This window comes from Aphis gossypii, chromosome 2 (genome assembly GCF_020184175.1).
Source record: "Aphis gossypii isolate Hap1 chromosome 2, ASM2018417v2, whole genome shotgun sequence".
In the NCBI taxonomy this organism is placed as follows: Eukaryota; Metazoa; Arthropoda; class Insecta; order Hemiptera; family Aphididae; genus Aphis; species Aphis gossypii.
In genome coordinates, this window is record NC_065531.1 from 30,121,326 (window position 1) to 30,141,802 (window position 20,477).

Below are 20,477 nucleotides of genomic sequence, written 5' to 3' on the forward strand. Positions count from 1 at the left end.
AAACCGACAAAACCTGCTGCACGGCCGTCTGCGAGGAACCGGAGAGAGTCTGGGAGAGACCGAGAGCTGTATGGAAAGAGACGGAACGAGGGACGGACAGAGGCAGTATGACATATAGACAGAGACGGAGCAACAGAGTCCGACTGGTGAGAGGGTAACAGAGACGTTTTAGGTGGGGAGGACCATCGAGCAACAGTACACGTTTAAGACTGGGTCTCCACTATTGTTCGAGACGGCCGGTTTGTCTGCCGTGTGTGTGCGGTGCATATTCCCGTAAACGAGCGACCGAGCGTTTTTTTTGTGTGATCTGTGTGTGTGTGTATTCGTGTGTGCGTGCGCGTGTTCGAACCCCGAGTTTAAAATAATATAAACATCGCCATCGCCCACCGCGGACGGGTTTGTTTTTTGTGTTTTGTTTTTTGAAAATGTGGTAAAATCTCGACGGTCGATCAAATTCGTAAACCGGAATCGTCGCCTGTTTGATATCGTCGTCGTCAAAACGCAATTACAATTGTTGTCGTCGTCACATCGTCTAGACGACACCTACGAACGCCTACCGTGTACAACCGAACAAACATCATCATGCCTTGTTCCGCAGTCACTCTTTCGCTAGCCACCATCACGGCCATCGTAGCCACGGCTTTACTGGCAATCGCTTTTTCCACCGACAACTGGGTGTACTACGAAGTCAGAAGGAATCAAATACAAGTGAGTACGACCTTTGTGACACGATAGCCCGTTCAAAATGTATACGCACACTGTCGGGTTCGAGGAACAGTTTTTCCTCGTCGTTAGTCCGAATAACAATAGTATAATAGTGGAAATAAATGACCAAACGTGGTCGGTACCACATGGTTTTCAATCTTTATGTAGTTTGTTTTTCTCAGTTCTTATGTGTACTTCCATAATATACATACTATATATATTATACTACAACTACATATAGGTATGTTTGACGTTGTGTTGTACCTACCGCGTGCCCGTGTGGTGGTCAGTGTGTTCGGAAACTTATTTCATTTTGTGCACGGTTTTAATACCTGTAGCATCCGAACAATAGGCAATGAAAAATTAATCTATTCGGTTCACCATTGTTGAAAGAGAAATATTATTTATAAATTTTTATTATTCAGCGATGAATACATGTGGACGAACACAAGCTGCGTGTCGTTGACTAAACCACCAGAGGTTAAGTTCCCACGAGAGTATATTATTGGAAAAGTCAATTTCTGTTTATATGGGGGTTTCGACTGGATATTATTAATCATCAAGCATATGCATATTTATTAAAAACAAATCGGTTACGGGAGTGTGTTTTTTTGATATCACAATCGGGCAATGCCCTTTGTAAACAACCGCAAACACTAAAAAAACTACATTGCGTGATAAAGCATATTATAAGCTAGGTGTTAATGTATATTCAACGTATTTCCTATATTTTTAAATTTATTGTACATTAGTGATTTAATGTTTATATTGGTAGTTATTTTGAAACATTAACACTAGATGATAACATATTTCAGATTTTGAATGGAAGATTGCCTACTTGGAGTATTAATGATTTTTTTGTATTTAATTTATTTTTGTCAATTAATAGCAATAGGTATTTTTGTTTCGTGTAATATATTATATATAAAACTCGTATATAGGTAATAGTGCAATATAGTAGTACATATATGTAAGAAGAATGATTTAAAGTTAAAAAAAAAAATGTTGAAAAATTAGTAGAACATTTTTTGATAGGTAATCATTACATTGTGTAAAATAAAGAATATTAACTGTGTTATAGGTAATCATAATAATAGTAGAGCAAAAAATAATTCTTTAAAGTCTTTCTCTTTAATTATAATTCAAATAACTTTAATATTTCTATCCACGTCAGGCTTGTTTTAGTTGCATTTACAGTTAGCTTAAATGATCACATCTCGTTTGGCACATAATCTCGTATAATATTATTTAGTATATACTTATAAAAGTATACACAAATTAGTTTTTTTCGTTTTAAGACAAGCAATAAAACCAGTTTGAATATTTTGCGTGGAATAATTTGATAATTTAGAAATTTAATAATCAATAAAACATTTATGGATTTTAGTAAGGAACATTAAAAAATAAATCAACACAATTTTGAAAAGTCTTTTAAAGAACACGTGTTATAATTTTATAATCATTTAAGACATAAATCACCTATTCTTTTAACATTATCTAAAATAGTCAAAACCAATAAAAATAAAAATTTTAAAAATGTAGAGTTATAAAATATGATAGTATTCTAAGACTTTAATTATTTCATTAAAATTTTTAATAACAACAATTTGTTATCTATTGGATTTTAGCGTTAAAAATCATACAAAGTATTAAGCTAAATGTTTAAAGTAAATTATCAAAGTTGATACCTATCACCTTTATAAGCAGATGATAATAATTTTACTTTGTTTCTAACTTATGTATACGTGATTAACTATTAAAAATATTAAATCATGATAGACTCAGTAATAGGTAACTGATATAATAAAACAACAAATTTCCGAAATTCATATAAATTACAGTTTATTAACATCTTACACGAATGTAATTTTAATATTTGTAGTATTCAATATATTTATTATTTCTCGAAATAAAATCGATCTTTTCAAATATAGAAATACGATGATCATTAATATAATTTGTAGATTTAAACCATAGACCTTCAGCATGACTATTGTCTAAACTAATAATTACCGAGGAAAACTAATTAATTTAAATGATAGCATATTTTTTTTTTTTATTCTGATCCTAGTAACCCTAATAAACCTAATTATACTTCATAATGTTCATAATTTGTACCAAAAAAGAGATAATATGATGTAATTATTATGATTTAATATCCCATTATCTGAGATTAGTTTTAGTTTTAACGCTAACAATGAAATGTAATAGTTTTCTATGGATGTTTAACTTCGTCATCAATACATTCAAATGTCTCTGTGTGTCTACATAAAATAACTAATAATTTTTAAGTAATCATTAATATAATTGACATAATACTATATTTATTTTAAAAATAGTTGGAATTATTTATCCGTTTCAAGTAGAATGTATAACATATTTAATTTGCACAATTCATAATATCTTATTATTGTATTGGTATACGGTCCGTAACTTTTCTTATATTATCATGTAATATAGGAAATCAACGCCTGAAACTTGAAGGTTATTTTTAATAACTATAATTTGTGCTAAGAAATTAATAAACGAACTTAAGAAATTATCACGAAAATACAATGTGTTTATATAAATTCATTTATTGAGGTTACTATACTAAGACTAAATATGATACTAAGTATGATTTTAGTTCTTTAATTGGTTTCACGCTAGACGCATGTCTTACTATATCAATTCGTGTTACTCGCAATAACCGTGTTTCGAGTTACAAATAGTCGAACAAAAAAAACATCGAATATAATATATGACCATAAATTGGAACAAGAAATCAACAATTTAGAATATTGTCTATTTACTTGACTATCATGGGTAATACAACTTGCCTACTAGTAATGTTGGTAATCTGAATCAATAAAGAGTAATCGTAGGAATACATTTTTAACGTAACTGAAGTTGTTTGGTTTTAAATTTCTATATAATTTTATAAAAATATTTTTAGAATCAGTTCCAAATAGTTGCAATTGTATTTTTTTCTTATTAGAAAATAAAAATAATACAACACCTTTGTAGGAGAAATAATAATTGTTTGATAAATGTTTTATATATTTACAATTTTGTTTTTTTTTTTTCAAACAGTACGGAAATAAATATACCTAAATCAATTACTTTTCAACTAATTTACAGTTCATAAACCTGTTTAAAGAATTATAATAATATATTACTTAACTAGCTTTGATGGTTAAAAATTAGTCATTGAGTTTATTATTATCTGTATACATAAATACTTGACACAATAATAAATTTATACGAAACTAGCTACGTAGGTATGTTTATTATAATACTAAATAGTACCTAAATGTTATAAAATAAAATATGACGTTGGTAGTTTATTATTTATTATTCGTATTTGAAGTAAATAGCAACCAATTGCCGTTTTTCCCTCGTAAAATAGTAATTTTTTCACTCTACTTTCATTTTCACTGAACACTGCAGATAGTACAAGCAGGCAAACAAGTTGAAAAATTCCAACTACTTGAAATGAAAGTTTTCCAATTGCTAATAGCGTTGTGAACCGAGGTCGATAACCTGACTGACTGCTACGTTAAGTGATGACCAGTCTGAAGAGAGTCGGGACTTTTTTTACATAGAAAATGGTCAACGTCGTGTATTCTAGTAAATTTCTATCACGAATCTAGTAAAACTTATCTATCGATCGATTATCGTTTTCGACATGGATATTATTAATGTAGAAAAAAAGCATAGGTAATGAAAATTGCTAGTCAAGCCTTTTATATATATATACTATTAAAAGAATTGTAAACTGTAATGATCTATTAAATGATTTCACTGGATAGCCGAATAGCAATATTATCGTAAATTAATTATGTAGCCAGTAGATAAGCAATTATTTTGATAGTTTTATCTCGCATTTAGATTTTAGACACACTTTAATGAATGCTGCTTAACGTAATGAAAAATATTATGTTTGGTAAGTACCAAATCTCTCTAATATTATATTAAGTATACCCTTCGTCTGCTCTATTAGATGCGTTTTATTTTATGAGAAAAACTCTCAGTAATATAACGTATAAGTTATAACACTGTTGAACCGTGACAATGGAAATAACATTATTTAATTACTACGAATATTAAAATGGTAATATATTTAAAAGAATACAATAATTATAGAAGTGAAAACGAGTTGTATAGTATTATATTATACTGTACCTACAGAAAAAAAAGGAAGACAATTTTCGTTATTAAAGTATAAATATTGTTTCTGTGAGGTTAAAAATAATTATTTTTTAAATTTTAAATTTTAACATTCATAAAAATAATATTACTATACTTAATAGACGTGATCGCTTTATCTTCTCAGAAATGTATGTGTAGCGTGTATGCATATGTTGATAATTAATTGATATGATAAAATTGCGGTGGATCACTAACATTATGCGTCATATAAACGCACATAGTTGTTGCCTTAGAAATCCTCTCCGTGCGGATTTTGGTACGTATCAATAAGACCATTCCTATAACCATAATATCTGAGTCATAGATAAATAATGTAATGTTAATTTTTACATTATACCTATATGAAATAGAATTCGTACAAAATATGAATGAACTAAGTAATGTCTATCTATTGTTGGTATATAATACTTAACACATTATTAAAATGTAATTTATGTATTTTTTTTTAACACTTGTTAAACCTAAAATAATATAATTTAGAAGAAAAGAAAAGAAATCAAAGCATTTTATATTTTAAATAAATGTTAGTTGTTAGTAAATACAAAAAACATCTATAATTATATATCTAATGGTGAACATTATATTTACATTTTACGAAAGCATAATAATAATATAATGTTGCTCTAAAACTAGAAGCTTCATGAGAATTATATTAGAGTTCTTGCTTTCGCGTTGTTTATTTTCTATTTTTTAAAAGGTATTAAACGATTATGCTTAGTTTTTTTCACTAGCAAGTGAAACTGTTTTTAAATTGCTATTGGTAATATAAAACTACATATTATACTTACTACATGTTATATTGTACGGACGAGAATGTGGCTTAGCAGTTAGCACAAAAGGAAAACGAGGAGGAGAGAATGCAATTGGAGCTTAGTTACGTGAACGTTGAAAATGGATACAGTGGAAAATAAAAACTTACATGTAGAAGTACATAATATTTTTTATTGTTTACAACGGAATAAGGATCAAACTTTGAACATTAAATTAACAATAATACCGATTGAATTATAGCTTAGCTCAGTTTAGCTATGAATAAATTAATGTATTATTAATTGCTTGTTCATAATATAGGTTTTAACAAAAAGTACAATAATTAACAACAATTATTCAAAAATTAAAAACACATTCGTCCTGTTCTGGTTTTTGTTATTTAATTCATTGAGTACGATTTAAATTTAAGAATTTAATTATTTCATATATTCGTACAGGTACATACTAGTCTCACTTCCGTTGATATTCGGATTTTCAGTGAACTGTTTTTTACCGTTTTAATCAGGCTCCGTTTAAACACTAAAAATTAATGTTACGATGTTATTCTTTTAATAAATATAAAACGAATGCCGAGAAGAGTTATTATTTTGTATTTACCGATAAACTTTTAAAATTAATAATAAAAAATGTATATGATTCTATATGTAAATACAGTGTATTATTATGTCAATATTTAAACTATTATTTGGTATTTTATTATTAATTTATATTATTTTACAAATTCATGTCCGTATAGCTTTGTGAACATTATGAATAATATTAATTTTAGTTATAGAAAATTATTATTATATGATAAAAAGTTTTCATTTTTTGCGCCACAATTAATATTGTGTGAATATTTTAGTATACAATTGATTTTGCAATATCGAATAGCGTACCTATAATATATTATAATATTAACATGCATAGGCGTGACATTTTTCACAGTGTGTGTAGGTGATATATATTTACACCCACTTTTAATAAACACATGATCACAATTTCCTTGATTACGAAATTACACGCAAATAAATTTTAAACGAAGATAACAATATATAATATTTTCCAATGAAAATTGTGTAAACTTTTAACAACAAATTTGCAGTCATTATTATGAAATAAAAACTAAAAATCACATTTAATTTTAATAACCATTTCGAAGAATATACTTAACTAATACGCAGGTTAATAGTACTTATTACAGTTATAATAATGAATTGAGATTATACTTACACGTAAATTAATAATTATTTGTATTTATCGTGGTATATTTACAACTGTTAAAAAATTGGAATTTTTGAGGGGTTTATTTTTAAGAATACCGGTTATATAGCATCTCCTTTACTCGCGTTAGCTCCGCAGGGTGTACAACTGCACCACACCTGTTGCGGTAGTAAACTCTAAACAGTGAACACCCCTTGATCATTGCAGCTGTACCAGACACTGGTGCGCATGTGTATACAATATATTATGCACTGCTGTAGCACGAATTGGATACAGTGGTATATAATAGTTTAAACCGTCGATTGGATTACTTATACACTTATTTTATTTTCAACAAGACAAAACAAAAGAAAATTGCGTAAGACGGTAGGTAAAGTCGTTCGGCGTTTTGTTATTTTAAGTTGGTGTAATATAACATAATTTTTATACCTCCTGGCACATATTATATAGGTTTACGCGATGTGTCCACACGTTGATGACCGTATAATTATCGCTGCTGAACTCCCAGACACATTATCTATTCACGTCCAATATACGATATCGAACCGACCGAATTCCTCGCTTTTGTGATGCGTGTACATGCGAACCGTGTAATATGTATGCGGCAGAGGCGTCTCGAAATAACGGGTCCGGCGCGTTTAAGTATACAATACGTAAATAGTTAACTACGTATATGATATATTGGTATATTATTATATTTTGCGTCATCTATTCGTTTATACTGTACTTCGCGTGTCGTGTCGCATCGAGCCTCATTTTCATTATATAAACGTACGCGGCCGATAGTATAATATAATATAATATTATATTATGTGTACTCATAAATATATAATAATATAATACAAAAGGTCAACAATACAGTGAATTAATAATTGTATTGTATATTTACTGCAGTGTACCTTCTGTAGATAGATAGAGAGAGGTATTTCGCTAAACCCACCTATCCATAATATTATTGTCCCGAGTAGAAAAGAAAAAAATTATTTTAAGAAAAAAACCAATGACGACGTGTCCCTGATACGAGTTATTGATGCGGAATTCCACGTAACTATATATAATATTGATATTTATTGTTCTTCTTCAGCGGTTCGATCTATGCCGAAGACACGCCGACACTAAAATACTGTAGCGAAGACCGGACGGACGGCCGGCAGTGTTTATCCGTAGGCATATTTTTTTAGGTGGAATGACGTGGGAACACGACACATATAACAACGAACACAATTTTATGGTCGAATAATTTCCATCAAAGACTGTGTGTATACATTACGGCGATAACGTATAATGATAATAATAATAACGAATTAAATAGAGTATCAGTAGTTAAAGACTTGTGTATACATTTTGAATCAACCGATTTATCGCTTATATTCCGCCATACAGCCATTTTGAATAAATCTTACGAAATTCTACGTTTTATTAATAGAAATACTCAATATTAAAAAAAAAAAACCTCAAATCTAAAATCATTATATTGTACGGTTGTTGAATTTTGGACTCATAATTTTGTTTGGAAACTCATCTACATACTATAACAAAAAAGATCACGAGTTAGCCAACTATACATTTTTGAAAATAATGCTACAAAATAATTACACTTATATCTAGAAATCTTTACTAATACATTCACTTTTTTTGGTTTGAACTCGCTAAACTTAATGAGTAAGAAGACAACTTTCTGACATTTATCAATATTTTATTATCTACTGCAGTATTTTTCAACCTTTGTGTTGTGGTGACACATTATTAAAATATTTCATACCACAATAAATAAATAAGAATAATGGATAATATTTAATTAGTAAAGTAAATATGCAAAATATGTCGATAACAGATAACTAATTTTTAATCATCATAGAAATTATATAAAATACCAATAAGTTTTTGTTAATCGTGTCATCAATGGTTGTGTATTTTATATTAATATACTTCATGATACGTTTCGACTTATTCGATGACACAATGGTTTAAAAACACTAATTTACTAAATGGTTACATACATTGTCCACATTTACTGACTAATAGAAATCAGTTTCTTCATATTTTTTTAGAATCAATGATCTTTCTGATTATTCCCCACTATCGTAAGAGTAATTATGCAAATTCTATTTTCTTCGAGCAAGAAAATAAAATATTCGACTTAACGAACTTTTCCAATTCTAAACTTGATACATTTAAATTTAACTGTAGATTTTTTTTTAAATGTATGGAAAATGTATTTATTTTTTTTATTATCTATTCGCATTTTCAAAAAAAAATTCTAAATTTAAGTTTTGTATATTAAATACTTTTTAGTTTTTAATGTTTTTAGCCTTAATATCAATACATGTTTTTCTGTCATTGTAAATATTTTCATTGAATTTAAATCGTATATTCAAAGGGTATCGGCTCTTAAAATGAATTAATGAATAGTATATAACATCATGTATGTATTGATTAATGGTGCACAAAATGAGATGTTTAATAGGATCTATTGTCTATCACACGATAATAATAATAATTATAACATGTAGAATGTAGATACAAAAACATAGCTTAAAACTCTGAAAGACAACGTTTGTTTAAGGAAATGCAAACTATAAAAACGAATTTCGAGACGGATGATTGACGGACTATAACGCGAACTACGGTCCAATCGATATCGCCCTAACGGTGAATAATATTTTGTACATAAAAAATGAGCGTAAGCCATAAACTCGCGCATGCATCGCTGCGGAAATATTGGAATATCAACCGATTTAGACTGAAATGCGTGTAGGCGCTTACACGGTTGATCGAGTGCAGCTGACTAATATAATATTCATATCCGCAGAGAGATTTAATATTGTTATCGCAGCAGACGTTCTATTATTATTATAATAATAAAATAATAGTAACGAAACAATTATTAACTCGTGAACAATATTATAATATAAAGACTTTTATGTCGGGACTAAAGTCGAGTTGATAATAATGAAGGCGTCTACCTATTATTAGATATTGATGCGTTAATTGTCACTGGCGACGGGGATTTTGACGTGTTGAGTGGTGCGGCGATGTTTAACAATATTGTGATTTTGATTGTCATCCTTGAACTTGGTTAACCCGCGGGGACGTGTGGTGAACTGGTCTGTTGGTAGGGAAACATTGCCGCTACCCGATAGGTATCTTATTTCGATGATGCTATCAAACACAATGTAATATATGATGTCGGTGTGTGTTACCAAACACGTCGAGATTACTAACTACTACCTATAATAGCTACCGCCAGATGACATATTTTGATAAATAAATAATTCGTTGAACTTACTGTTATGTATGATGCACAACGGATGACATGACTTGAGCGGTGAAGGTGTGCGATAGGAGCGGAAATTTGCATCATAATCATTGGCCTAAAACGAAGTATTTTCATCAACAGAACGGAAAAAAAAATGTCTGTTACGTTTTATACGAGTTTTCTAGTGTAATATAATCCTATGATATTAGTATGTACTAATTGTACTTATTATGTCATTATATTATAATATGAACAAATGTAACGTATAACTGTTGTGTATAGATTTTAAATCTGTGTTAAAAATAAATTGCATATTATTATTACCATCACATACCTAATATTATACCTATCTTATATATTATATAATACATTTAATAAAAATCAGTATTTTTTATCATATGATATGATATTCAAATAGGTAGTAAAAATAATTGAGGGTTATAATCGCTGTCAAATTTATAATTTTATACGATTAAAACACTTAGATTATTAAATGCGGGCGTGTACGCAATAAAATATTCTAGTGATAGCGATCCGGCCTTTACCATCAATATTCATCAGTACTTTACTTTTATCAAATGTCTTATTCAATGGTTCAGATAGTATGTTTTAATAGTTTATACCAGATGTATAAACAATAATGTACCCTTAAGGGCCACATTTGAAATTTATATTTATACTGCAGTTCGTATATACTTCACGGTTTTTTTTTTTGTTCATTCTGGTAAATGCTATAAATATAATATTATCTTTCTTCACTTATAGAATTTATGGCCTTTATTTGAGTTTGTACTTTGTATTATTAACATGTTGAGTGAGTTAAAGTATTGGATATTTCCACGCAAGTTAACACTTTGATTTCGTTGTTAAAAACAACAGACTCGCATTTTCATAAATGTTTAAATTAATAATTACCTACCTAATATAAGATATTTCACTATTCTTAAAATAACATTTTTAAAATTATAATTTTTTTTTTATACTACCAATAAAAAATTTTAATTTTATGATATTTTCACAATTCTGATTCAATCCATGGATCGTAGATTTTTACATGTTATTCGTGTTGTAGCAAATAGCTGAAATATAATATACGATTGGCTTGTGGAAATTAAAAATCCATCGAAATGATTATGGAGCTAGTAGTTATTGTAGGTACAAACAAGCATAATTAATAATTTATTTTGTCAACTGTTATCTTTGTGTACGTTACCGTTATCAGCACGGAATCGAGTGAGACGGAATACAAATAAAAATAAAAAAAATAAAATAAAAAGTGTACATATCTAATAAATAATAGTTGATAACAATAACAAAAATACGACGTGAAAAATAATATCAAAAATACGACGCTTCATTGGACATTATAATAAACAAAGTAGTGTTAGTCTATCTGTATGATACAAATATACAGGGTGATTTGTTTAACCCGCTGTACTGATTATTAATTCAATGAAATGAGATTTATTTATTTTCTTGGGACTGTATTCGAGAAAATTTATAAATATTGAAGTAATAGTTTGATGTGTTGCGGGGGTTAGATAAGAAAAGCGAGTTGCCCTCGTCGTAGCGCACCGATTCACCAACAAAAAAAAAAAAAAATGATAAAAAAAGCGAAGTCCTCGAGTGTTTTTGTATAAACTTTATTTATAAATAAAAAACTACGGTCTTTCGGTATTGACGGTTATTGGACGCATATAATATAATATGATATTATACTTCAATTATTTTCAAAAGTTTTTCGCTTCAGTGTACGGAATTAAAATATATTGTGAACGGTCGAGGTCGAGTAAAAGACGTAAAAAGTCAGACTTTTCTTTTGTACCGAATTCTAATCGAAAACCGGCAGAGGAAATACGCGCAGCATGTCTCACAGACGCCACGGATCACCCTGTGCATTTTATCTACTACCTGTGTACAAGAATATTATTATAATTTATATTATATATTGTCGTTTACAATAGCGCGTCGACGCGCATTCTTTATAGCGCATAACGTATTCCGTCGGCACCGCTGGAACCACTCGCGTCGGGCCGTTCAGAATTCTATACGAGGTCGTTGAGCCATCGACGATTGCTGTTGCAACGACGACGACGGTGGCGGCGGTGGCGGTGGAGTCTCGAGTGCATAGATAGGTGGTATAGACTATAGACAGGTACCTATACTACGGTTACAGTTGTACATTATATCGTGTATTGATAATTTTTATGCGCGTCTTGCAGCGGTGTACGCGACTACTGCACTGTACAGACGGTGATATATCGTACCGGAAACGCGACGATACCGGAAACAAAACGAACGGTGCTGTTAGAATATCGTCGTGTTTATTGTTATAATATTTAATATTTTAGGTATAGGTGTAGGTACCTATATATATTTGTCAGGCGTATTATATTATATTGAATCGCTTCTCGTTCGACGGTCCTCGTCTCCGTATCGTCATCGTACGACCGGATGATATAGGTAGGTGTATAAATATGATTGACTACAGCTATCGATCAAATCTGTTCGTCATTTTTTGCATCCTACAAATTTTTCTTACGTCACTAGTCGGTTGCCCTTTCCCACACCTTTACCGTGTACTTTTTATTACTTTGAAGTTCGCCCACTGCTGTACGGCATATTTAGGATATTACTGTCCCCGGTCCCGGGTACAATTTTATTATTTCCTTCCTGCATCTGTTATAACAAAGTATTGGTATGGAATATTTAAGTTCGCTGTATTTTATCAAACAGTACACAATACTAGGTAAATAAATAGTAAAGTTAAATAAGATAAATAAAATAAAATTTTAAATTCTTTGAAATTGTATCAAACAATCAAATATAAATCTAATCATGTATAATAACAAGAACACTTAACATAAAAAAAATCTTTGCTTAAAATTTAAAAATCAAATGTATAATAGGTATGTGTATAAGTATATATATATATAATATTATGGTATGTATGGTACATATATTTATTGTTTTTTTATTGTATAATAACCATAATAAAAGAAAGATTATAAATTAATTCTCTTATTTTGCATAGGTTTGAACTCGTAAATTATATTGTTAATACTTAATATCAACACTACATGTTAGTTCTGGTTCAGTAAACATTAATAATAGATCATTCAGCTAGTCTTGGTGCATTGTACTCCTCAATTTATTTTTTATTACAGTGGATTTCGAAAATACTTGTTCGCAGGTATAACATGTAGCTGGTATTACATTAAACAATTTAGTACAATAAAAAAACCTATGGTTATTAAGTATATAATGTAGTTATCGAAGACATCATTTTTGTTCATTGAGTTGGTATAATACAGGGGTATCTACAAATATTTTAAATTTTATTATACTATTACGATACATAAAATTTTCACGATCTTCGTGAACATTTATATTATACAATTCGTATTAAAAATTATAACACAACGTTCACGTAAATACTAAATTGCACTGTGCTTCTAAAATATTTACGATTGAATCTTGGCTCGACCGGCTCGCCCAGTGCGCATACCTATATAAGCGGGTAACACAAAAACATATTACGTTGTATGCATTACAAATGTATGAATAAATATCAGACAAATTATTATTTCTCGTGATTTAATATGAATCTGATATTGATTATGACGATATATTTTCTGTTAAACCTTCCAAACAAACTCGAAAATGAATAAATTAATTCATAAAACATGCATTCAGACGCTCAGAATTTGTTTTCGTGTCATTGGTTAACTATATATAGAAACTGCAAAAATCGTTTTACTGGTTCACCGTTATTTATCCCACATACATTGTAAATCTTATTATTGATATATCTATAAAAAATATAATATAATAAAAATTTTTGTTGACATATCGTCTGCCAAATTTTGCAAAATATAGAAAAATGCTGATCAATTTGTTCCCATCCCCTCTTACTCACCACACTCGTATAACAGTAGGTATGATAGTTTCAATCGTGCGCGAACTCAACAAAACTGTGAATACAATTAAGCATGACTATTCAAGATAATGATGTATTTACAACGGATAAAGGCGAATAGTATCGCAAACAAAAAATAGTATTACAGGTAGATTATAAAAACCGTTAAAACGCTATACGCACGTGGTATTTTCGTATTACACGCGTATAGATATCCCACCTATTAAATAGACCTGACAACACTCAGGGACTAGATTTTCGTACTACGTGACATGGATTGCATCATGTTTGTAATGCGTATATTGTATTATATTTATAAACATTCGATAACACATGGTTTAGGTCGATACTTCCTTTCATCCGTTTAATATAGTATGTTCGTCGTCATATTTTGATTATCGAATTCAAATAATATTTTATAGAACTACGTTTTGGCATAGGTACATACGTTTAGCTGTTTTGCAAGTCCTTCGTTGTGAATCGCCAATGCGTCATGACATTAGTTTTTAATCTCGAGTTTAAAGTATAAATTATTTATGATAATTTTATGTTATTATATATGCACTATCAAAATCACCACTTTAATACTCTTCGCCTCTTCTTCGCTTCCTCTCTACTACAGTCGAGATTATGTACCATAGTTTTGTATAGAACGACCGAAGCACTGACATCGCGAATAGTTCGTAAACATCTACGAATTCTCTGTGATTCGGTAGTATTGTTGGGAACGTAATGAAAAATACGTCGAATAAACGGCCCCGAGTTTTTACAGCGGTCATAATATTCATGTTAAAACTAATAAATAATCATGAATCATAGAGTCATGATGATTTTTTCAAATAATTTAAAGAGTGAATTATTATTATATATGTGTAATAAAACGTATAAAGTATCGAAATTCTAAGTAAATTCTGAATGCAGTTCGCGTTTTTATTATTTTTTTTTTTCATAAAAAAAATCAATGTTCGTGGAAACCAACTATTTTACGATAAATCGATTCTATACCAGTGATCATATTATTTTAAACACTGCATAATATACTAGAAAATAATAAACAATTATTATAGTGAAAATAATAATATAATTTTCGTCGAAGTTTATTACGTAAGCAGTAATATGAGTTAACGTTTAATTTTAATACAGACTTTGACTGTTTTTTTGTTAGCAATGACATAGAAACATATTTATAATAATTTGCACATCACCATCGATATTTATTATTATAAATGAAGTAATATATTTTTACAAAAATATATTTTTTTTTAATGTATAGGTACTTATATAGATATTTACATAATAAAAATCACAAAATTACCTAAATTTTGATTACTTAGAATTCATAAAAGATATTAAGAACTTTTTAAAAATAAACGATCAAACATTTTATTGGATGTTTGTATACCAAAAACATCCCTCGCGTACGTGCCCCAATCCATATAGTCGATTTTAAAACTCTATACATTTTTTTGTATCACTAAACTGAATTTTTATTTAGACGCGTGCAAACATGAATGTCACATGTAGGTTGTTTTTCGATTGGTCTCGACGGGTAGTGCGATTTGAAGCGCTAGTGAAAAAAAAAAAATACCGAATATTCGGCGCAGTTTCGAATACATTATATTATCTATATGCGAGTCGAGGTCGGTGTACCATACAATTGTGGTCCCCTCTATATAATAACATAATATACGAGTACATTTTAAAATCCAAAGAAATCCGTGATATGGTCAAAAGAATAATAAAGACGCGAAGCTATTTTGACAGCGACACAAAGCCAAATGACAATAATTGTAAAAAAATAAGGAAAAAAATATACGATAAAGTGGGTCGATTTCATCGAATAATAAATTAATTACGTACGATAACCATTTCTAGAAAACGAGAAATCGGTAAAATAATGTGCAAATAATCAAAATGCAAGCGTACCGTCATACGGCGACTACAATATTATTATATTATAGAGTTCATCGAGGATAGTTAAGTATCCTCGTTCTGCTGTATTCAGCTCGGCCACTAAACCTATATTTAATTTCGCTTTTAATAATAACAATATAATATCGTTGAATGAGCGTCTTTGAATGAGTACTTTCTACGTAATGTTTTTCGAATATTTAGAACGTACGTAATGCTGCCCATCAAAGCTGTACATTGTGAATCAGTTTGTATATAATATATACGAAGGTCGTCAGAAACGCGTGCAATAATACAGTTATTTTATTGTATTTTTAAAATATAATGCGATTATAAAATAGGTGTAATGAATATATCTCGCTGTAAAATGTAATAGTTTACTGGGCCTCGCATTCAATGTATACTCGAACGATACTATATAATATGTTATTAATTCCAGTGTATAAAACAAATGCGATGTGCGCGCAATAATTGAACCGTGTAGTTTTTAAATTTATGGCTTGGAGAACAACAGTAATAATGCAAAGCATAATTTCCAATTAAGAAAAGCTGTATTTTACAACGTGCATTATGATATTTTAAAATGTTAATTTTAAGGTGATGATGGTGTTACGAACAAATAGAACATGTGCAATTTATTTTTAAACGTATAACCTTAACACAGTATTTTAATTTCTATTTATTACATTTTTTTTTTCAGAATGCCGTTAATCAGCGTAGTCAAACTTCAGTACTCGAACAAATGAACAAATATTTCTTTTTCACAAGGACGAAGGGTCTGTTTAGAATATGCTATCCCAAGGACAGACCTCCAACAGGTAAATATTTTTTCCGACACAATAATATATATTGTATTATGAAAAGTAGTAAACCGCGCATTTCGGAAGTATAGATGTGTATACTGTTTAAGCAGGTATATACACAGGCAATTCAGTAATATATAGCATCTTATAGATAAGGGTACTTTGAAAATTCGATGCAGTCAAATCGGTTTATCGGGTTACTAGTCACGTTTCTTTTTTTTGTTATAATATTTTATCACGGTAAATACAGGTTACAGAAAAATATCGACTATTGGTAAAAAAAAAAAATAACCATTCACATGAATTCCTATAAGAGATGAAAAAAAAAATAATACAAATAATTTGTGAAATACAGTCTCGTTGAAATATTTGTGTGTTGTATTATTATTGGAATTGGGTTGAATAGTAGAAGGCTAAAGCAAAATAGAATGCTACCGTGTTATTTAATTTTTTTTTTGTTATGTTACCTACCCGCTATTCATATTACCTGTAAACAGTAACCTGCAATAGTATAAATATTGATATTATATTATATTATTTGCATATTAAGTATTTATACTATAATATTCAAATGGTTACACTATATTATTAGGCATGTACATACATAAGTGCAAAAACTTAAGTGTGATTGTGTAATAAGGCGTGTCAAATAAAGATTTAACATTGAAATTGTCAAGGCATCACTATCATCTCAGTTAAATAAATGCAGGAGTTTGAATAAGTAGGTATGATGCACCTTACAAATTTGACCGACATTTAAACTGCGAACTCCATCATTGTTTTAAATGTAGGTATATTATTTATTGGTATTACAATAGAGCACAAACAGAACACTGTTGCATGTGCTGATATTGTTGCATTAAAACGAGCATAATATTCGTTGAACGTCTTAAATTTGCATTCATCAGAGGGCACTCCTTAAATTAGATAATAATCTACTTTTGTATTTGAAAATATGGTCCTTGAAAAATTATAATAAAAAATGAAAAAAAATATTAATTTTAATAAACTCATTGTTAAATAAAAAAAGGTAATTAACATACTTGGGGTAATAACTATAACTATATATATATATCACGTATTTATCGAAATTCAGTTCTTTACACCCAAGGAGCTGATGTCATCACGGATGATTTCGTCGATCATCTAAGACGGATAAAAATCGATCGACGCGGGTTCAATCACATCTAAATAATAGCTATGTACATAATAACATCATACTTTACCGTTAAATGCGTGTTATAGCATTACGATTAATAACAACAATAAAGAAGCGAGTCATAAACCATTACGCAAAAGTTTTGTACGATTTGTGAACCCGTCAGACGAAACGTCGAATTTTCAATGTCTCGCGATGAACAAACAAAATAAAAGTAATACATATTTAAACGATCCATTGTAGTAGTGCCTATATCTCAATCCGCAAACAAGCGAGGTTAATGAATATAATGATATTTATAGTATTGTAATACACGATCGCGGCAGCGTGAGAATTTGAGATGTATCGTACAGTATAATATTATAATATATGATTATAATGATTATACACACGTTTATCTTTTGTACTGATGTTAACCCATGATACAAAATTATTAATTAGGATTTTCTCAATGTCCCGATTTTTGACCGGTTGTGAAACTCTCGCGATCGCTGATAAAGTTGTTGCGAAATATTCTGATATACCTACACTTTGTAATTTTTGTTCGTGTTTTGCAGTGGTTCTCGAACGATTTTGTTCACAAAACCCCATAAGTCAGAAATGTTAACTAAAAAAAATGATAAATTATACGACTATCATTAAAATTCACATAATAATATTGGATTTGAATGTGTTCGAAGAGCCACTAAATCACTCTCGTTTAATCTCAGGCTAGCTTACTATACACAGAATGATGTAAAAGTACTCAATAAAAATACAAATCATAACAATATTAGGTACAAGGGTGTCCTCAGGGGTGTCAGCTTATCCTCTCATCCTTCTCCATCAACCTGGTCGTGTGTACTGCTGTTTGTAGAGGGTGTATATTTTTATAAACACTTATAAAAAAGCTTTTTTTCAGCGAAGAAAATAATTGTTTACTAGATAATAGTTGAATGTTAAAAAGTATAAGCTCTAGAACATCTCATATACATTGAAAACGATATTTTTTTTTACCAAGCTCATTGTAATAAATTATACACACAATACGGAAACGTAAAAAATAATTTTATATTATAATATGTTATGGTTAGATTCACCATTTCTGGTTAAAATTTTTGTGAGTGCCCTTGGTTAGTTATCTTTATAACAGCGCAATCGAGACTGGTGGGGGTAGGTCCAAAATGTATATTTTTTATTTTTTTATTTTACTTACTTAAATAATATAGTATTATAATATCGCCATAATTATTAAGACTGATGTAGAATAAAATATATCGTTTGATGATAATACTCTCAAATATAGCTTAATGTCGAAGTGGGAGCGATGGAGATCTGGAGAACACCTCCTCCATGGTTGCACCACCTACACCCATTGTACTATTCCTGATAAATGAATATTGAATACAAATGTGCGCACGACGTTTATTATTATCATTATAGGTACCTTACCTATATGATGTATTATAATATATCTCTCGGTCGTCTATGCTCTATTTACGTTGTCACATATTCACTTTGCATGACCGTCTAGTTAATCTGTACGGCACGCTAGAAGTTTTCGTTTATTAATTACGGACGTAAGTCTTTTTTTTTTTTTAATTTCGATTTCTCTCCTCACAGTGCGTTATAACAGAATACGGCGGTGGCGGCTTGCGCCCATAATATATTATTATTCGCTGTACTACATAATATATATACATTATTAGACACGAGTGTCTTTAATAATAAAATAATACACTCGTGAGCCGTGTTTCCTTCTCCGTTCAAAAAAAACCATGTACATTATTACTAGAAAACCGACCATTGTCGCAATCGTATTCGCGCCGTCGTTACGTCACTGACAGTCCACGAATAATAAAAAAAAATACGTCGCCACTACACTATACAGGTACATATTATATGGTACCTACCATTATGATACAGTTGCATTATAGTTTACGGCTAGGCTGTAAGTCGCTCTCGCACAGAACCGAAACGGACGTAACGACACAACACAATAGAGCACACTGAGAATTTTCTACATACGCGTGTGTGTCGTCGGCCAAGGATCTAATATTTTTATTACTATTTAACACGAATTATATTATGTACAGTGTACATAGAATATATAGAACATAATACACATTATAATATTATAATGTCATGCTTAAGAAAAAAATCATCTTCTCGAGAATGGACCGATTCATCCGCTTTCGTACGGTCTCGAGTAACGCGCGCGCACACATAACATAATATTATAATATTACATTATGGCTATATTATTCGGTAGATATTATTATAATACACTGAGTAGAAAACGAGAGACTTTGCCTTCCGTGTAGATCGGCTAAATCAGCAATCCTTACACCAGTCATCAGCTAGTTCACTCGATATGTGAAAGCAATAAATCAAATATGCGTTGGGAAAAGAAAAGTAATTGTGATCACTGATTACGATATTATATTTTTGACTAACACGGTCACTACCTATATTTGTATACCTTGTATGGTTATACATCAAAATTAAATTGAAACATTTAAATAATATTTACCTATACAATATATTAGGGGTCCTTATTTTTTTGAACTTTTACAT

The 20,477-nt window shown here is 29.9% G+C and overlaps 1 protein-coding gene across 1 annotated transcript in view; it reads left to right on the forward strand.

Annotated features, from left to right (window-relative positions):
- The first annotated feature begins 200 nt into the window (after nt 1-200).
- Nucleotides 201-20,477, forward strand: part of LOC114127343 (uncharacterized) — a 29,750-nt gene continuing 9,473 nt past the window's right edge. The window contains exons 1-2 of the mRNA XM_027991551.2: nt 201-708; nt 16,660-16,777. Coding sequence (XP_027847352.2) covers nt 583-708; nt 16,660-16,777 — 244 coding nt within the window. The 5' untranslated portion in view covers nt 201-582. The remainder of the gene's footprint in view (nt 709-16,659; nt 16,778-20,477) is intronic.